Raw genomic sequence first — 18,551 nt, forward strand, 5'->3', positions numbered from 1 at the left:
TTTTACGTTTATACATGCAAGAGTTTTATTCTAAGCTTGGCGCAGTCTATTTCGCTAAGCACACAAAAGTAGACTGTCTTTTTTGTTGAAAAGTACATTTAAAATTTAAACTAGCTTTACCTGCGCCAGTTTAATGTATGTGTTGTCCAACATAAATAAATCGAAATTTTACAAACAGGAGATTTTATTAAAAAACTGGTCAACTGCTGGATTCATTTTGAAGACCTGGACCTATGATGGTTTGTATGATAATAGTTTTCATTGCTAAATGGTTGGACCATTTTTGATGACATTTGCAATTGACGAATTTATAAGGGTTCTGTATATTTGCCATTTAGCTTTGGAACCTAGACTATTCTAGGACACATAATTTTGTATAAAGTAGGTTTCTTCAAGGAATGCTATAATGTGGTAAAGAAGTCAAAATTCATTTTAATTTTGGTAATGTATGTATAAGTTTATTTTCACTGGTAAATATTATTTACATAAATAATAAAAAACAATTTGATTTCGTGAAGTGATTGATAGAAATAAATTGAAACTTAATCTCTAAGTTCATCTAAGTAACTTGTACTACACTAATTATAAGATTCACCGCCGTATTGTCCAAATGAGAATATAAAATGCTCTATATAAGAGATTTACATTGGTAACTACTTGCACTGGCTGAATTCAAACGTTTAGCCATGATTTAAAAATTTTAAAAGATTCTAATGAACGCAGTTTTCATAATAGCACCACGTCGTTCTTTTCCGAATTTCTTTATTCAATGTTGCTATTTGGCTAAAATTTACCCTAAATTTGGGGTGACCAATGCAAGTTCTATGCTAGGGGTTCGCAAGCTATTCACTTGCCAGCGGCGATTTCCTTCATTCTGTTTAGCGCGGAGCCGGCCCTGAACCACAAGATTTGTTGCTCGTTCAGGGAGTGATTCAGCTTAATGATTTCGGTCTTGCCATCTTTGTGCTTGATTTCGCAGTCGACTTGCTGTAAATAAAAATATTCGAATTAGGAAACAAATAGGTTGGTAAGCAAGGTCTGAGATTAACAACAGAATAAGGAACCTAACTTGTTTTTTCCTGATCATGACAGGTTAGGTAGGATCGTTGAAAGATTGTAAGTAGAAGAACTTACTATCTGTACAGCAATCTTTTTTTGTTGGCTCTATCTACCAATGATATACTTTACCTTTCCGGGGGCGAGGTCTTTTAATCCGAGCAGGCTGATCTTGTCATCGGGTCTGATCTTGTCGTAGTCGGCGGGGTTGGCGAAGGTCAGCGGCAGCATACCCTGCTTCTTCAGGTTGGTCTCATGAATCCTGAAATATTACAACAGTTTTAATTATACACATCGTTGGCAACGGTTGATTTACTCAACCTCTGTCTTGAATCCAAAGCGACATGTTCCCCAGAAGAGTTAGTCTTACCCGATGACGCACCAGTGACATAATGGGAGATTGATTGCCATATACAAATTAAAAGAAAGACATATTTTTCTAGCGAAGGATTTGACAATAATGGCGCGTCCACGCAGATGTCTGAGCAGCTCTCGGCATAGTTTTCATCCCCGATGACGCACCAGCGCGACCCGGCTTTCTTCTACGTCTAGATCAGATCATACCCGGCCTAGGCTCACCTAGCAAAAGACTTGGCAATAATGGCGCATCCACGCAGATGTCTGAGCAGCTCTCGGCATAGTTTTCATCCCCGATGACGCACCAGCGCGACCCGGCTTTCTTCTACGTCTAGATCAGATCATACCCGGCCTAGGCTCACCTAGCAAAAGACTTGGCAATAATGGCGCATCCACGCAGATGTCTGAGAAGCTCTCGGCATAGTTTTCATCCCCGATGACGCACCAGCGCGACCCGGCTTCCTTCTACGTCTAGATCAGATCATACCCGGCCTAGGCTCACCTAGCAAAAGACTTGGCAATAATGGCGCATCCACGCAGATGTCTGAGAAGCTCTCGGCATAGTTTTCATCCCCGATGACGCACCAGCGCGACCCGGCTTCCTTCTACGTCTAGATCAGATCATACCCGGCCTAGGCTCACCTAGCGAAGGACTTGACAATAATGGCGCGTCCACGCAGACGTCTGAGAAGCTCTCGGCATCAGATTTTTCCTTCCTACGCTTAGTCAAATTATTTATTCACCTAGCGAAGGACTTGACAATAATGGCGCGCCCGCCCAGATGCCTCGGCTCCAGGGCGGCGTGCTCCCTGGAGGAGCCCTCGCCGTAGTTCTCGTCGCCGACGACGCACCAGCGCGTGCCGGCCGCCTTGTAGGCGCGCGCGGTGGCGGGCACGGGCCCGAACTCGCCGGTCAGCTGGTTGCGCACTTTGTTCAGCTCGCCGTTCTCCGCGTTCGTTGCCCTGTGGAGGTGAATAATTTCAATTTTAGGCGCGTACGTGAATTAAAAATTATAGTATAATAAATAAAAATCTCGTCTTCGTCCCTTGCGGGGTAGACAGAGCCAACAGTGCCGAAAATACTGAAAGGCCACGTTCGGCTGCATGGCTCAATAATAATATAGGGATTCAAATACTGAAAGGTTGCTAGCCTTTCCCTTTATTAGCCCTTCCTTAGTAGCCTTTTACGACATCCATGGGAAAGATATGGAGTGGTCCTATTCCAGAGTCTTTTCAAAACTTGACTCTGTCTACAGTGTAGACCATAAAGACGTGATATAGGTATGTATGTTGCGTATTTCACGAACCACACGGCCCCCTCCCTTCCTTAGTTTATACTAGTTAGCTTAGTACTAAGTGTTATGTATGTGTATGTAGGTACTTCACATATCAAAATGGTGACCAGGGAAAAGCATTAAGCTTTACTGAGAAGTCTTCGATCAAAATACAATATAATGATAATATTGAAAAAAATGACAATCCCATCCCAGTCATTTCACAGTAACTAGAAATAACTTGACAGTTTGAACTGACAGTAACTAGCTTAATCTACATCACTGTACTAGCTGTGCCCGCGACTTCCTCCGCGTGGAATAGTTAACGATCTCAAGGATGAATAATTTTCCCCGGGTTTTTTTTTTACATATTCCATTATTTATTTGCTCCTTATAGTTCCAGCGTGATGCTATATAGGCTAAAGCCTTCCTCGATAAATGGTCTATTCGACGCAGAAAGAATTTTTCAATTCGAACCTGTAGTTCCTGAGATTAGCGCGTTCAAACAAACAAACTCTTCAGCTTTATAATATCAGTCAGTATAGATTGTCTTAACAAACATTGACTCACGTGATGAATGTGGATGAAGCGAAGAAAGTATGCAGAGATCGTGGCAAGTGGGAAGAGGTAGTCTCTGCCTACCCCTCCGGGAAAGAGGCGTAATTTTATGTATGTACAAACATTGACTCACGTGATGAACGTGGATGAAGCGAAGAAGGTACGCAGAGATCGTGGCAAGTGGAAAGAGGTAGTCTCTGCCTACCCCTCCGGCAAAGAGGCGTGATTTTATGTATGTACAAACATTGACTCACGTGATGAATGTGGATGAATCGAAGAAAGTACGCAGAGATAGTGGCAAGTGGAATGAGGTAGTCTCTGCCTACCCCTCCGGAAAAGAGGCGTAATTTTATGTATGTACAAACATTGACTCACGTGATGAATGTGGATGAAGCGTAGAAAGTATGCAGAGATCGTGGCAAGTGGAAAGAGGTAGTCTCTGCGTACCCCTCCGGGAAAGAGGCGTGATTTTACGTATATATGTATGACTCACGTGATGAACATATTGTTGGAGATGTTGTCCAGGTGTCCACGGTACTTGAGCCAGGGTCCAGCGGCGGAGATGTGGTCGGTGGTGCACTTGCCCTTCACCTTGATGAGGATGGTGAGGTCGGTGAGGTCTTTGCCGTCCCATTTGTCAAACGGCTCCAGGAGCTGGAGACGGTCGGAGGTCGGTGACACGTCCACTTTCACCTCTGTACATAGATATATAAATATTAATACAGGGAGAGTCTGTACGTAGATATATAAATATTAATTAATACAGGGAGAGTGTGGAGGGAAAGGTCGGAGTGGGAAGGCCTAGACGGACGTATCTTGATCAAGTTAAGGACGTTCTGGCAAAGGGTCGGGTCAAGAGTACCCGAAACCGCCGAGTTTGCATGAAGAAGGTTATGAATGTGGATGAAGTGAAGGAAGTTTGTCAGAGATCGTGGCAAGTGGAAAGATGTAGTCTCTCCCTACAGTGCCTACCACTCCGGGAAAAAGGAGTGATTGTATGTTTGTTTGTAATACTTTTAATCTTTCGCGTTGCATGATTCCTGTCTGCATACAATAATAAGATATTCATATACGGGACAAATTACACAGATAGAGTTAGGCTCGAAGTTAGTTCGAGACTTGTGTTACGAGATACTAACTCAACGATATTATATTTTAACGAAGAAATATATGAATACTAGCTTAAACTCGCAGCTTCACGAATGTAATTTCTTGAATTTAACTGAATGGGATGAAAATTACCGTATGTCCTTCAGAGTAAGTGTTGTGTGTATATACAGGTTTAGTTATGAAGATTACTCACTGCTGCCATCTGCCGGGGGATGCTCGTACGTGTTCTGGCCGGGGTCGAAGCCCTTGGAGGGCAGTTCATCCCCAAACGGATCAGAAAGTTTGAATTTCTTGCCATCCTTTCCGGTCAGCTCATCAGTCAGCGGGTTGAAGTCCAAACGACCTGGGGAATTATGATTTCTTTTACAACAGAGTGTACAAAGATACATTGTTAGGACTCTCTAGTAAGCAAAAAATGCTTGTGTCATTTACATATATTAAATTTTTCTGTGATGTTGCATGATGATATTTTCGAGACTGTTCGTGGCTATTTCTACTCTGTAAAGTATAAAGATGTGATAAATGTTTTATGCACATGGTTAAAGTCAGTCTTGAGTTGGAAAATTCTAATAAACTAGAGATTCTTCTTTTAGGATATAGGCTAGCAAAATTATATCAAAATGTTTGTTTGATTTGCACCATCAAACCCAGATAAAACTGTTCTTGTAACAGTCATTTTCTATCTGGTGGTGGTTTATTACGCCTAAACTTGACGAAACAATGTGTGACTTCGCAATCGAGTTTAAAAATTCCGAGAAAGACTAGACTTCTAGAGAATTTTATAGCCCATGGCTCTACCCGCATACTCGTAAATTGATAAATCCCAGCCCAGAGTAACCGAAACCGACGAGCTTTCATGAAAAGAGTCATGAATGTGAATGAAGCGAAAGAAGTGTGCAGAGATCGTGGCAAGTGGAAAGATGTGGTCTCTGCCTACCGCTCCGGGAAAGAGGCGTTTTTTATGTATGCACGTATATATGTACTAAGTATTGTTACTACATCATCGATATATCGACGGGGAGGACTGCTTAAGAGCAGAGTTTTTTCATTTTTTAAAATAAATATATAGATATATACGGGACAAATTACGCTGATTGAGTTAGCCTCGAAGTAAGTTCGAGACTTGTGTTACGAGATACTAACTCAACTATACTATATTTTATAATAAATACTTATATAGATAAACATCCAAGACCTACACCAATCGGTGAAAGTTCGTTTCTCATCATGCCCTGGCCGGGATTCGAACCCGGGACCTCCGGTGTCACAGCTGTCAAACCTTCATGGTTTCAATATCAATAACGAACACCCTGGCCATTGTATATTGTGTCAAGTAGATTAAAAATAAGAACTACCTTTTATTCTCTTCTGTCATCTGCTGTGTCATGTCTTATGTGTATCTAAGATTTTATCTAAACGAAATAAGCTAACGTACTCACTGCACCCTCTGCTTTCACTTATTCTAATAACAGCCAAGCGCACTGCCGCTGCGCCACAGAGGCCGTCTGCAGATGCTTCACTTACTAGACTTCACTTACTACTTAGATTACTCACCAGCTAAAGAAAGGGCCGTGACCAGCTCGGGGCTGGTGACGAAGCAATGCGTTGCTGGGTTGGCGTCGTTCCTGCCGGTGAAGTTGCGGTTGTATGACGTCACGATGGTGTTCTTCTCCCCCTTCTTCACGTCCTTGCGGTCCCACTGGCCGATGCAGGGGCCGCACGCGTTCGCTAGCACCTGGTGTATTAAAAAATATAATTATTAATTAATACCTACCCAATTTCTTTTAATTGACATTATTAAGTGCCGTGTGGCACCCGGCTTGAATAGAAAAAAGTATAGGACCACCCCAGCTCATTCCCATGGATGTCGTAAAGGGCGACTAGGGGATAATCTTCTAAACTTGTGATTCTTCGTTTATGTGATGGACTAGAAACCTGTCACTATTTAAATCTCAATTCTATCATTTATTCGCGAACTTTGATAAGGCATATGACCTATCATATCTCTATTAAATTACCTCACAAATAGAGAGGTAAAATAAAAGAAATAAGTCCTATCAACGTTCTTGTATACGCCCCCCGCCTGTTTCTTCGCCGTCAGCGCCATCTGTCGCCAACGCCGGTGAACTAATAATGTAAATGTAAATTGACGGCCTCTGTGGCGCAGCGGTAGTACGCTTGTCTGTGTCACCGGAGGCCCCGGGTTCGAATCTCGGTCAGGGCATGATGAGAAAAGAACTTTCTTTGATTGGCCTGGGTCTTGGATGTTTATCTATATAAGTATTTATTATAAAATAAAGTATCTTTGAGTTAGTATCTCGTAACACAAGTCTCGAACTTACTTCGAGGCTAACTCATTCTGTGTAATTTGTCCCGTATATATTTATTTATTTATTTATTCTTCTCTTATGCGATGGCCTAAAATTGTCACACACACACATTTATTCGTGAACTTTGATAAGGCATATGACCTATCATATCTCTCTCTTTTACACATTAAATTACGTCACAAATAGAGAGGTAATAAAAGAAATAAGTCCTATTAACGTTCTTGGATAAGCCCCCCCCTAGAGAATAAAGCTGAAGAGTTTGTTTGTTTGAACGCGCTAAACTCTGGAACTACTGGTTCGAATTGAAAAATTATTTATGTGTTAAATAGACCATTTATCGATGAGGGCTTTAGGCTATATAACATCACGCTACAACTTTTAGGAGCGAAGAAATTATAGAAAATGTGAATGGGGAAAATTATTCATCCTTGAGGACTTCAATGATGACCAAAATAACTATTCCACGCGGACGAAGTCGCGGGCACAGCTAGTAATAATGTGAATGTCAAACTCACAGTGCCGCCGAAGTCCCGCAGCGTCTGCGCGATGCCGTCCCGCTCGATGGTGGCGCGCACCTGCTCCGAGCCCGGGGTCACGTTGAACGGAACCTTGGACTTCACGCCGTGGGTCAGCGCCTGGTTGAATAGAAACAGATTATGTATGTTAAATGGTTCCCGCTATCAATATAAAAAAAATATAGTATCACTCCATATCTTTCCTACGGATATCGTAATGCGACTATGGGATAGGCTTATAAACTCTGGAATCTTTTTTTAGACGATGGGCTAGCAACCTGTCACTATACAGGGTGACTTTTAATTCAATTGCATAAATTTAACTGTTAAGTGTACTCATCTAAAGAATATTTAAAAACGTTAAAAGAAAAATATAGGTTCATATTTCAGAAAGTACGAAAAAAAATAAAAGTATCAAAATCCACGATCCTAAATACGTCATATCACCCCAGCCGGCGGAAAAGCGACGCGTAAGATTCAGAGGTCAACGACACAATTCATTCATTTGAGCGATCTCGACAACTCTGTACTTTACTTGATCTTGTTACTAGAAAAATAATTTACACGTTTAGTTTAATTTCTTTTTGTAGTATTGGTCTTTAATAAAGCATGTGACGTAGTTTTTGAGGGTTTTTTAAATGTGAAAATGATGACGTTTAATTTAAATAAAAATAGGCTCAAACAGCTCAGAAGCATGGGTATAGTCTTTGTTTAAAAGGATGCAGTTGTTTTAAATGTCACCCTGTATACTAGAAGTCTGTCTAATAGATTTAAACTTTTGAAAACTATCTACGCAACTAAAGCTTTTGTCGCACAATAAAATACTTCATCAAAGAAGGATTTGAATTACTTACTTCCTTAACGATGCTGGCGCAGCGGCCCATGTCTTCGTACGAGGAGTTGGTGCAGGATCCGATGAGGCCCACGCGGATGTCCAGGGGCCAATCGTTCTTCTTGGCCTCCTCGCCGAGTTTGGAGATCGGGTTGGCTAGATCCGGGGTGAACGGGCCGTTCACGTGCGGCTCCAATGTGGACAAATCCAGCTCGATCAGCTGAAAAGTATTATTATATTTCATCATCAATGTACCCTTTTAACAGGATGTCCAGTAGATATTTATTGTACTATATGCAATAAGTGCAAATATTTCTTTTTTTTTTTGAGAATAGCATAAGTCAGTTAATTCATCCTGTGATATATGTAACATCCCTTCATGTCTGATGCCAATGTAATCCAAGGAATAAGAACGGCGAAATGTAACTTCAGCTTCATTCAACTAGAAAAAGAAAAGATTTCATTTCATTTCTAAAGATTTCTTTTAAAAATTACAAAGATAGATTGAACCTCATGGACTTTGACTCAAGTCTATAAATAATACAGGTGTGCCGTATGGTTCCCACGGATGTAGTAAAAGGCGACTAAGGGATGGGCTTGTAAACTTGGGATTCTTTTAGGCGAAGGGGCTAACAACCTGTCACTAATTGAATCTCAATTCTATCATTAATCCAAACAGCTGAACGTGGCCTATCAGTCTTTTGAACACTGTTGGCTCTATCTATCTGCAAGGGATATAGACGTGATTATATGTATGTATGTACAGGTATTAAACGCGACTAAAGTCGATCTCACTAAGGAAGGCAACTAAAACAAAAAAATATATAATTACCTCGTCATAAGGTGCCTTAGCGTCAGGAGTCAGCAGGTGTTTGAAGTTATTGGCGTATGAAGCGACGTTCTGACGGCCGGTGGATTTCAAATAGGCCTCCATGCGAGCGTTGTATGGGAACACCTGAACAAATACATAATTAATTATTTCAAACAAATCATAATAATAAGGTTCAGAATGTAATTTAAAGTTTACTTATCAATTTAGAACCTGAAGTACTTAATTTGTGACTCAGAATTTTAAGTTACTAGTAAGTTTATTTCAGATGTTACGTAGTACATACGTCAAAAGATCTTTATATGGTTACTATAAGGTGTTGTGTTTTTAGTTCAACTTACGAGTATATTCCAAATTATAGAATAGAATAGATTTATTGTCAAAATTGGATACAAGGTATCACTACAAGGTATTGACGTCACATCACTTAAATCTAATTATAACTACTATCGCTTCCAAAGCGTATGTGTAGAAGCGGCGGAACAAACAACACTGGAGCATTTACACTGGACCTCAATTTACATATGAAGATTCAATTTACATTCTTGGTGTTTTTTTTCTTTTAGTCTGAAGAATAGGACCACTCCATTTGTTTCCCATGGATGACGTTAAAGGCGATTAAGGTATAGGCTTATATACTTGGGATTCCTTTTTTAGGCGATGGGCTAGCAACTTGTCACTATTTGAATCCTCAATTCTAACGTTAAACCAAGCGGCTGAACATAACCTTTCAGTTTTGATGACTGTTGGCGCTTTCCACCTCGCAGTGTATAATGATTATACGTTATGTTATGAGTCTGAAGACTTGGCCTCATTCTTATTCAAGTTATATTCCACTTACACTAGTAGTAGCTCCGATCTCGGCGCCCATGTTGCAAATGGTCGCCATTCCTGTGCAGGAGATGGAGTCGACCCCCGGCCCGTGGTACTCCACTATGGCGCCGGTGCCGCCCTTCACCGTCAGGATGCCGGCCACCTTGAGGATCACGTCCTTGGGACTAGTCCAGCCCTTCAGCTTGCCTGGTGGAACACGAACAGAATTAATTTGTCAAAATTATTGTATGAATTTCTTAATATATACCTATATAATATTTATAAAATTTTTCCTTCCTTTTCTTATTAATTTTTTTATTTATTGGATTGCTCTTCATAGCACGGTGGGTTTACCTGTATTTGGTCGAGCAATTACAATTGATTTATGCATGTTACGTACATATATGCATGTCATACCTATAGACTGTTGGTAAATATAAATTAATTTGTGTACGAATCTCATTTCCATCTTTATACTATACAGTTGAACGTAGCCGTTGCTACATATGGGAACATTCAGCTGTATCACAATTGGGTATATTGTATACAAGCTGTGCCCGCGACTTTGTCTGCGTGGAATAGTTATTTTGGGCATCATTGAAGCCAACAAGAATTAATCATTTCCCCCGTTTTTTTTTCACATTTTCTATTATTTCTTCGCTCCTAATAGTTTCAGCGTGATGTTATATAGCCTAAAGCCTTCCTCGATAAATGTTCTATTCAACACGTGATTTTTCAATTCGAATTAGTAGTTCCTGAGATTAGCGCGTTCAAACAAACAAACAAACTCTTCAGCTTTATAATATTAGTATAGATTCTAAATACATTGTACGCTAATAAATCTTAATTTAAAAGGTGGCGATAATGTCTTTACTGTGTAGAAAAGTATTTTGATAAAAATATCAAAGTTATGCAAGAGTAGGTATCTATTGTTTGGTTTTAAACAATTCATTGACCCTAGAAATTTATGTATCTAAAAATAAACATGAGAATAAACAGTAGTAGTTATAGTAATATATTCTTATATTTGTGTGTTTTTTATCTCCTTTTATATTGTATGTCTGTCTAATACTGATAAAATAAAATTCTGCGAATTATTTCGCATCAGTTCTCAAATTTATCACTTGACTTCTTATCTATGTGCTATTTTTTAAAGAATGACATGTGAAGGATCCTATTTTGCCCAACATTTTCGAAGTCACTATATTTGAAACGACACTCAGGAATTTAATTCCCCCAGTCCTTGCCCTCAGAACTATACAAATTCCTCTTTTTTTTTGTACATTATAAAATTTCTTACTATGATTAATTATAATTCTGACATTTTACGGTACATTATACGGAGAGCAGGACAACAGGTGCTCTATTATTTTGGACTGCTTTAAACCTATGTAAAGGCTAAAAAGTAACAAATGACGAACAATTGAAGACTATCTATTTACTAAAATAGACTAATATTAGACGCATTGGATTTCATACCGTATCGTATGCAATGCAATGAATGCACGCTGCGCAGTAGTGTTAGATCGTCATTATGTTATGTCTATTGAGATAGAGTAAGTATAGCATTTCAGTTCTGCAATATACGTTTGTATGCAAAAAAACTGGTTTAATAATAACAAGAACATTCGAAAATTTTAACAAAGAATTCGAGTTACTAACTTACAATCTCGAATGTAGGCATTAAAATTATAACGGGATACGGAATGCCCTCTGGCTAGTATTTTATTTCTTTATTTAAAACTTTACACAAAAGCAAAGAGGCACGATATTTTGTTACGGTATATGCGTTGTTCAAGTAACATTACTTGCATCGTTCAATAATGCGCACTCTATAAAGTTACAACTCTGTGACCACGACACCCGAGCCAACATCGTGATCACTTTAATTGGGTCCAAAATACATTTTCAGCACTTGTATTCATTCATTAGAAAATACATATCGCCGGAAACTCCATTCGAGTGGATTCAGAAGAAATCATCATAATGATTACCAAAGTGGCAGCCCGATAAATTTCAAGGTTATCTAAAATGTATTACCTAGTAAATTTTGTATACGATTTTATCTTCTACGCACATAAGTGACGCTGTTAAGATTTCTTCATATAGATAATATTCCACAGATAACACAATGTTTGTTACAATAATGACAATTGAGGAGGCGCCAGATTGTGTTGGATTTATACTATAAAAAAAATCTTATCTTTATGTGTGTTATGTTCCCGGATACACACTTAGCTATGTTATTTTAGAGCCCAGTTCATTACATACCTAAGGTGTTTAGGTCAGTGACTAATGGCTAGACCAGCCCTTCGCAACTGAAAGGTTGACGGTCTCACGACAAACGATTTCCATTATTTTCCAGGATTATTTTGTATTGTTTAGCATCTAATGTATTAAATTACATCAATTAAATATTTAAAGAATCCAAAATTTAAAAAATCCTGTTTGAAGATTTTTGATTTAAAAGTAGTAACCCTTGCCAGGCATCGAACTTACGATCTCCAGTATCGAATAGCGCAATTACCAATTACCCTGAGGCCAGACGACGTTAAGTAAGTAACCTGATACGTGTGCTTATATGATTTTGACATTGAACGAGCCTACTGATAAAAATGTCATTTGATTCATGATAAGTCTTCTTTAATCATATCCTCGTTTTGTGTAAGGGCCGGTACGATCACGCCCTTCAGACAGACGTCATTGTAGACGTGTACATCTATAATTATATATTTTATATGTATATAAAAATTGGCTGCAGAAAGATGTGACATCTGGCTCGAGCTTGGCACAGGAACCTCGTAATTAATTGTAGTTTAATTTGAACTTAAATCAAAATTTCAGTACACTCTGTACATAAATCTTTTTAAAATTGGCAATCCATAATATATACATATATATATATTTTTTTTCTTTTTTCAATATTAAATCTCATAAATATATAAATCTCCCGTGAACAATGTATTCTCCCGTCCACATTCTATTCTAAGTATAATTTAATATTGTGAAGTTGACGTTGTTGATGAAAATGCTGCAGTGCAGTTTGTTACCGCTTCTTCTGCACTGACGCCTTGGAAGCGGCAGTAAACTTAGTTTTTAAGTAATTTATTTGACGTCAACCAAGTTGTTAAACCATACGACAATTATTAAGCGATATAATAATATCCTATAATAATGAATAAAAATTTTGAATTTTGAATGTAAACAAAAACGTCAGAGGTGTTAAAAAAACTCAAGATTTAGTGTCGTGTTGTATATATTTTTTGTGATTTGTATACGATTATATAACATGTAAAGATTTACATCGCTAAGTACATAGTATAAAGCAAAGTCGCTTCACGCGTCTGTCTGTATGTATGTTTAGATCTTTAAAAGTACTTAACAGATATTAATGCATTTTTTTAATAGATAGAGTTATTCAAGATGGTTGCGAAGTCGGGGCGGGTTGCTAGTAGTAAATATCGTGACTCTTTCTCTCTCATCTTTGCGTGTTCCCAGTTGCACCCTAAGCCGCTATTCTTCAGGGCCCGGGGTCCGCTTTTCGATGTTTTTTTCTGCTCTGTCCGGACTGCAGTTTCTTCAGTTTTACCACCAATACATGTAAATATAGTTTTTGCGTGGGCCTAGAAAATGTAACTGTTGAAAGTTTTGTCTTTCTCTGTGTCTAATATCATCAAAATGGATCCAGTATTTTTTTGTGTGAAAACTTTAGAAACATACAAAAAAAAAAAGAATGTTTTCCCTTTACAAATATTAATATAAAATTATAGATAAACAAATATAAATAAAATAAAATATAAAGAGACAGGTATATGTAATAGACTATAAGAAATAAAGAGTTTAGAAATAAAATAAAGGAACACTGACAGCTAGGTCTAAGTCTTTCATATGCGGCCGAAGCTGGGGGCATAGTCTAGTCTTACATAACTTAGTCGTCCAAGGTTATAAAGAAAGTACGATATAAAAATCATTCCGATCCGTTACTATGTGATCTTGGCTCGTCGCCATACACGCCTATTTTTATCACGTCAATCTATGAGTATAGTCGTTCGTCTATTGAGCATAGCGGGCAATGTTAAATGAATCTAATGTCATTGACTCAAAGGTCATTTTAGATTGTTCGCGAGAATCTAAATGCAGTTATCAACATGTTTTCTTTCTTCAAGAAAATTTAGATATGAATGTGTATTTTGGTGCAAAATATTTGTTGTTTTTTTTAATGGCCTTCAATTTAAATCTACTTTTATGCGTATAGTAAAGAATCATTAGTATTAGGGAGCGCAACCTTAAAAAAATAAAGGTAGACATTTTGCAAGACCAAATTTGTTTTTAAAGTCCTCCAGGAATCAGGGTTATTATATATTTGTAACATTCTTATATATAGCTGTTTTTGCAGAGGAAAATGGCGTGGATGCAAATATAATTCAAGCTTCGTTAGCATGCATGCCAATATGGGGTAGACAGAGCCAACAGCCTCAAATAGAATGAAAGGCCACATTCAGCTGTATGACACAATGATGACGCATTGAGATTTTCAAATTGATTTAGGCACTGGAATAGCACCACTCCGTCTCATTCCCTTGGATATCGTAAAAGGCGACTAAGGGGTAGGCATATATGGACTAGCGACCTGTCACTATTTGAATCTCAATGCCATAATTAAGCCAAACATCTGAACGTGGCCTATCAGTCTTTTCAAGACTGTTGTCTCTGTCTTCCCCCAAGAGATATACTCGTCATTATATGTATGTATCTTTAAATATGTGTCTATAAACTCACCTGTTAGTTTCACACCAATCACCTTCGGGCATTTCAGCTCCCATGGAATGTCAGCCATTACGTCCACAGCATCAGCACCGCCCACACCTGAACGAAAAAAAAAACAAGAAGACTTAGTTAATACTTTTCAAAGTAACAAACAGGACGTATATCATCATTCAGTGCCGTGTGGTTCCCAGCACCAATGAAAAAAGAATAGGACCACTCCATCTCTTTCCGATGGATGTCGTAAAAGGCGACTAAGGGATAGGCTTACAAAATTGGGATTCTTTTTTTTAGGCGATGGGCTAGCAACCTGTCACTATTTGAATCTCAATTCTATCATAAAGCCAAATAGCTGAACGTGGCCATTCAGTCTTTTCAAGACTGTTGGCTCTGTCTACCCCGCAAGGGATATATACGTGACAATATGTATGTATGTATGTATGTAGGACGTATATTCATCGATACTCCATCTCAGTGGTGACAAACACAGTAATAAATTAGCTGACAAAAATGTAATATTCTCATTGGGGGTCTTTTATATGAGAAAATTTAGTTATAATTGGTGAACGGTGTTACAAGTCTAGGCACTAGACATTTGACGTGATCGAAAATAAAAAAATGTTTTTTATTAACAGATTTGACAGAAAAAACACATTTTTTTCTGTCAAATTGGCGGGAGCGCAAAAATTTTTTGTTACAGATTTTTAGATATTTAAGACTTATTTACTTTAGCAATAAATTAAATAGATATATGGGAAGAAAATTTTTATCATAAGTATATACAAATAAGCAAATTCTAAACACTTACCAATGCATAGGCCGCCAAGACCTCCACCGTTGGGTGTGTGGGAGTCAGTACCGATCATCAACAGTCCGGGGAAGGCATAGTTTTCCAAAATGATCTGATGGATGATACCGGAGCCGGGCTTCCAGAAACCGACGCCATATTTGGCACCGGCTGTCTCTAAGAACTTGTATACTTCTGCATTGATGTCCTGTGTAATAATGGTTACAATTTGTTATTGGTGTTTCTATTGTATTTATCAAATTAAGAATGAAAGGTCACGTTTACTGTATGGTTTAATGATGGAATTGAGATTCAAATTTTGTGACAGGTTGCTAGCCCATCGCCTACGAGAATCCCACTTTAATTAACGTATCCCCTAGTCGCCTTATACGACATCCTTGGGAAAGAGATAGAGTTGGTCTTATTCTAATGTGCCGTTAACCATAGCATACAAAAGATTAGATTTTTTTTCAAAATTGGATACAAGGTATCACTTATTGACGTCACATAGGGTATGTTTTTTTACATACGGTCTTTTGTCTCTTTGAACCATTATTTTTTCGTACAGCACTTCCCCGTGACAAAATGACAAATGTGATTGTAATCAAAACACTCAAAGACAAGAGTAAAATAAAGTAACCATACCTTAGCACGCGCCAAATCTTTGTCGCCTCCGATTTGAGCCTCGATCAAGTGGTCACAATGTATGGTGGAGGGTACAGCGACGCGGGGCAACCCCGACGAGATGAACTGCAGCATGGCCATCTGAGCGGTGGCATCCTGCATAGCCACGCGGTCGGGCCGCAGGCGGAGGTAGCTGGTGCCGCGTTCGATTTCCTTATTTAAAAAAATAGTGTGTTAAAGAAAAAAATAATTTAATGTGCCAGAAACAAATTGTTTAGTTTACTGGTAATTTAAAATTAAAAAAATAACAATGTTACTATAACAATTTAAATCCCTATTTTTTTTTACTTAGTTAAATTTATATTAATATGAAAATTCAAAAATGCCCTAAGAAAAATTTTGTAACATTTTTGGTTGTTCGCTCACTTTTTATTATTAAGCATTTATTTTAAGGTTTGGTTCTGCTAATAATTCCAAAAGTGGTACCTGTTTAAGCATTTAAGATTCTCTATAGAAAACTTAATCAGTAATGCTGTGCTATACACATGACCATCTTTTATTCAGTCACACCAACTAATTGTTGCAGGGATTTTCAAATTGGAAGGAAATTTAATTGAAAAAAAACACAAACACTTGTGCAGTTTATGGATGTTACAATTGTGAAACAAAACACATATAAGACAAACACGGTAGTGAATATATGTTTTGATCTTGCCCTACAAACTCTACAGATCTAATCTATCATTATTAGTCCTTGCTTATACTAAACATCATCAGTGTTTCTCTAATTACAGGGCTAATTATCATTTGTGGTTCTCCAATTAAACAATACTAAGATAACCTATATTATATTTAAACCTTCTGCCCAATAAAATGATTGGCGTAACTTATAACACATCATGAGTTAACCAATAGACACTATCAGAAATTTTAATGACCTGAGATATTTTTTGTAAGTTTAATTGAGTATTCATTCTAATATGATAATGATTTGGCTAAAGTTCACCTCAATTTTCCTCTCATTTTAAGTAACTGGGTATCGCACAAACAGTTTGGTGACTGACAAATTATATAATTTAACATTAGTGTGATAATATACAATAATGCTATTGGTTTCCATAGCACATCTCAATTTGTTATTGAGTACATATAGAGACAAATATTACAAAAACTTTACTTTAAAATTTTTCAAGATAGTTTTATAAAGGTCAGATTTCTTGAATATTGATCAATTATATAATATGCAGCTAGATTATCTTTATGTAATTAACAAATAAATAATTTTCTTGGCATTGGTAATAGCAACTTATTGGTATCAATAAGTTATAATCCATGAATAATGACATAAATATGAAAGTATAAACCACTCACCTGTCCTTTAGGGTCATCCAAGTGTGAGTAGAGAACCTTTTCGGACAAGGTCATTTCACGACCTAACCTCTTCTTGACTATCTCCAAGTTCTGTGATAATTTTTCGTATGGTAGTGGAGCCTTGTCGAATCTCGACATCTAAAACGCACCATATTACACTTAATAAGATCACAAAGTTAAAATAATACAACTTTTTTACAGTAAAGTGATTACATAACAATGTCGATTTATCACTGAAAAAGGTGGAAAAAATACACTTTTTTGGGGTTGTTTGTACCTGAACTGCCGCGGCGGCGAGAGGGGACACGCTGAAGCATCTTTGCTGAATCTCCAACAGGGCCACTCTAGTCCTGCCACCCTGCAAAGGAAGTCTTACGTCAAAAAAAAACAATGGAAAATATCGCGACTCGACACACCTCCGCTTATCGCGTAATAAGCAAGATGAGATAGGGATACTTTTGATTACTACGACTAACCCCTCGACCTCACGTAAAACGATTTTGCGTGACCCTATCAATTCAATATTATCAGTTATGTAAATATACATTCGCCTTATGATAAAAATGTAAACAAACTTAATACTAATATTACCTATGAATTACTAGATGTACAATATATTTTGGGCAAATAATTAGCGTAAACGTGGTAAAAGTATTGGATAACTCACCTGGCCATGCAAAACTCTCATACAGTGAGCCATGGTTGCGGGACTAATAATACTAACGCAATTAATAAAGAAGTGGTTTGAAAAAAATTACTTATTATCGCCACATGGATCGTTATGGTTTTGGGCCAATAATTCGATTGACCGCTACGACGGTGAATTTCTGATAGAACTAAAATGATTTACGCGTCTACTTGTTCCCTGCGTTATAGCAGTTTTGGCAATTTTGACGTTTCGTTTGACAACTTTGACGTATAGTTATGACATTTAACGTCGTGACTTTAAAAATGTTGCCAGATCATGGTTTTATATGTTTTATTTCTTGAATTTTAAACCCCATTGACGTTCAAAACTTAAAAACCACCTCAAAACGAAAATATTAGTATGCTATTGCTTTTTCTGAGAATGACGAATCTGCTCTATATCTATATATTTAAAAAGAGGGAAACCATAAAGGAAGGCTTGTTATTGACATCACTGATTATTTTTTATTATTCATAAATATATACATAATGGCTAAATAAAAAAGAAAAAAATACTATAAATAAATTAAAGAAAATACCGACAACATTAAAAAATTAATAAAAAACTCGCAGAGCTATTTTACTATATATGAAACTTAAAAATGTGATTTTTAATGTTATTTAGAAGCATAATACACCAGAAAT

At 37.6% G+C, this 18,551-nt stretch overlaps 1 protein-coding gene across 1 annotated transcript; it reads right to left on the minus strand.

Moving 5' to 3' along the window:
• Positions 1 to 430: 430 nt before the first annotated feature.
• On the minus strand, positions 431 to 18,117 carry LOC106142617 (aconitate hydratase, mitochondrial). Its single transcript, XM_060946847.1, has 16 exons — positions 17,887 to 18,117; positions 17,497 to 17,577; positions 17,220 to 17,357; positions 15,870 to 16,061; positions 15,246 to 15,432; positions 14,453 to 14,539; positions 9,702 to 9,880; positions 8,864 to 8,986; positions 8,054 to 8,251; positions 7,200 to 7,319; positions 5,909 to 6,089; positions 4,548 to 4,697; positions 3,738 to 3,939; positions 2,157 to 2,375; positions 1,189 to 1,318; positions 431 to 987 (listed from the first exon to the last, which is right to left on the minus strand). Exons 1-16 carry the CDS (start codon positions 17,917 to 17,919, stop codon positions 847 to 849), a joined length of 2,361 nt encoding a protein of 786 aa, XP_060802830.1. The 5' UTR covers positions 17,920 to 18,117; the 3' UTR covers positions 431 to 846.
• Positions 18,118 to 18,551: the final 434 nt, after the last annotated feature.

The sequence above is a fragment of the Amyelois transitella genome, chromosome 12, assembly GCF_032362555.1.
Source record: "Amyelois transitella isolate CPQ chromosome 12, ilAmyTran1.1, whole genome shotgun sequence".
NCBI classification, from domain to species: Eukaryota; Metazoa; Arthropoda; class Insecta; order Lepidoptera; family Pyralidae; genus Amyelois; species Amyelois transitella.

Bases quoted from the DNA above. Each gene is read 5' to 3' on its own strand.
- LOC106142617 (XM_060946847.1), bottom strand. From the start codon at position 17,919: ATGGCTCACTGTATGAGAGTTTTGCATGGCCAG. The intron at 17,578-17,886 runs GTGAGTTATCCA...CTTCCTTTGCAG, and splicing joins TGAGAGTTTTGCATGGCCAG to GGTGGCAGGACTAGAGTGGC. The intron at 8,252-8,863 runs GTAATTATATAT...AATACTTTTCAG, and splicing joins CTAAGGCACCTTATGACGAG to CTGATCGAGCTGGATTTGTC.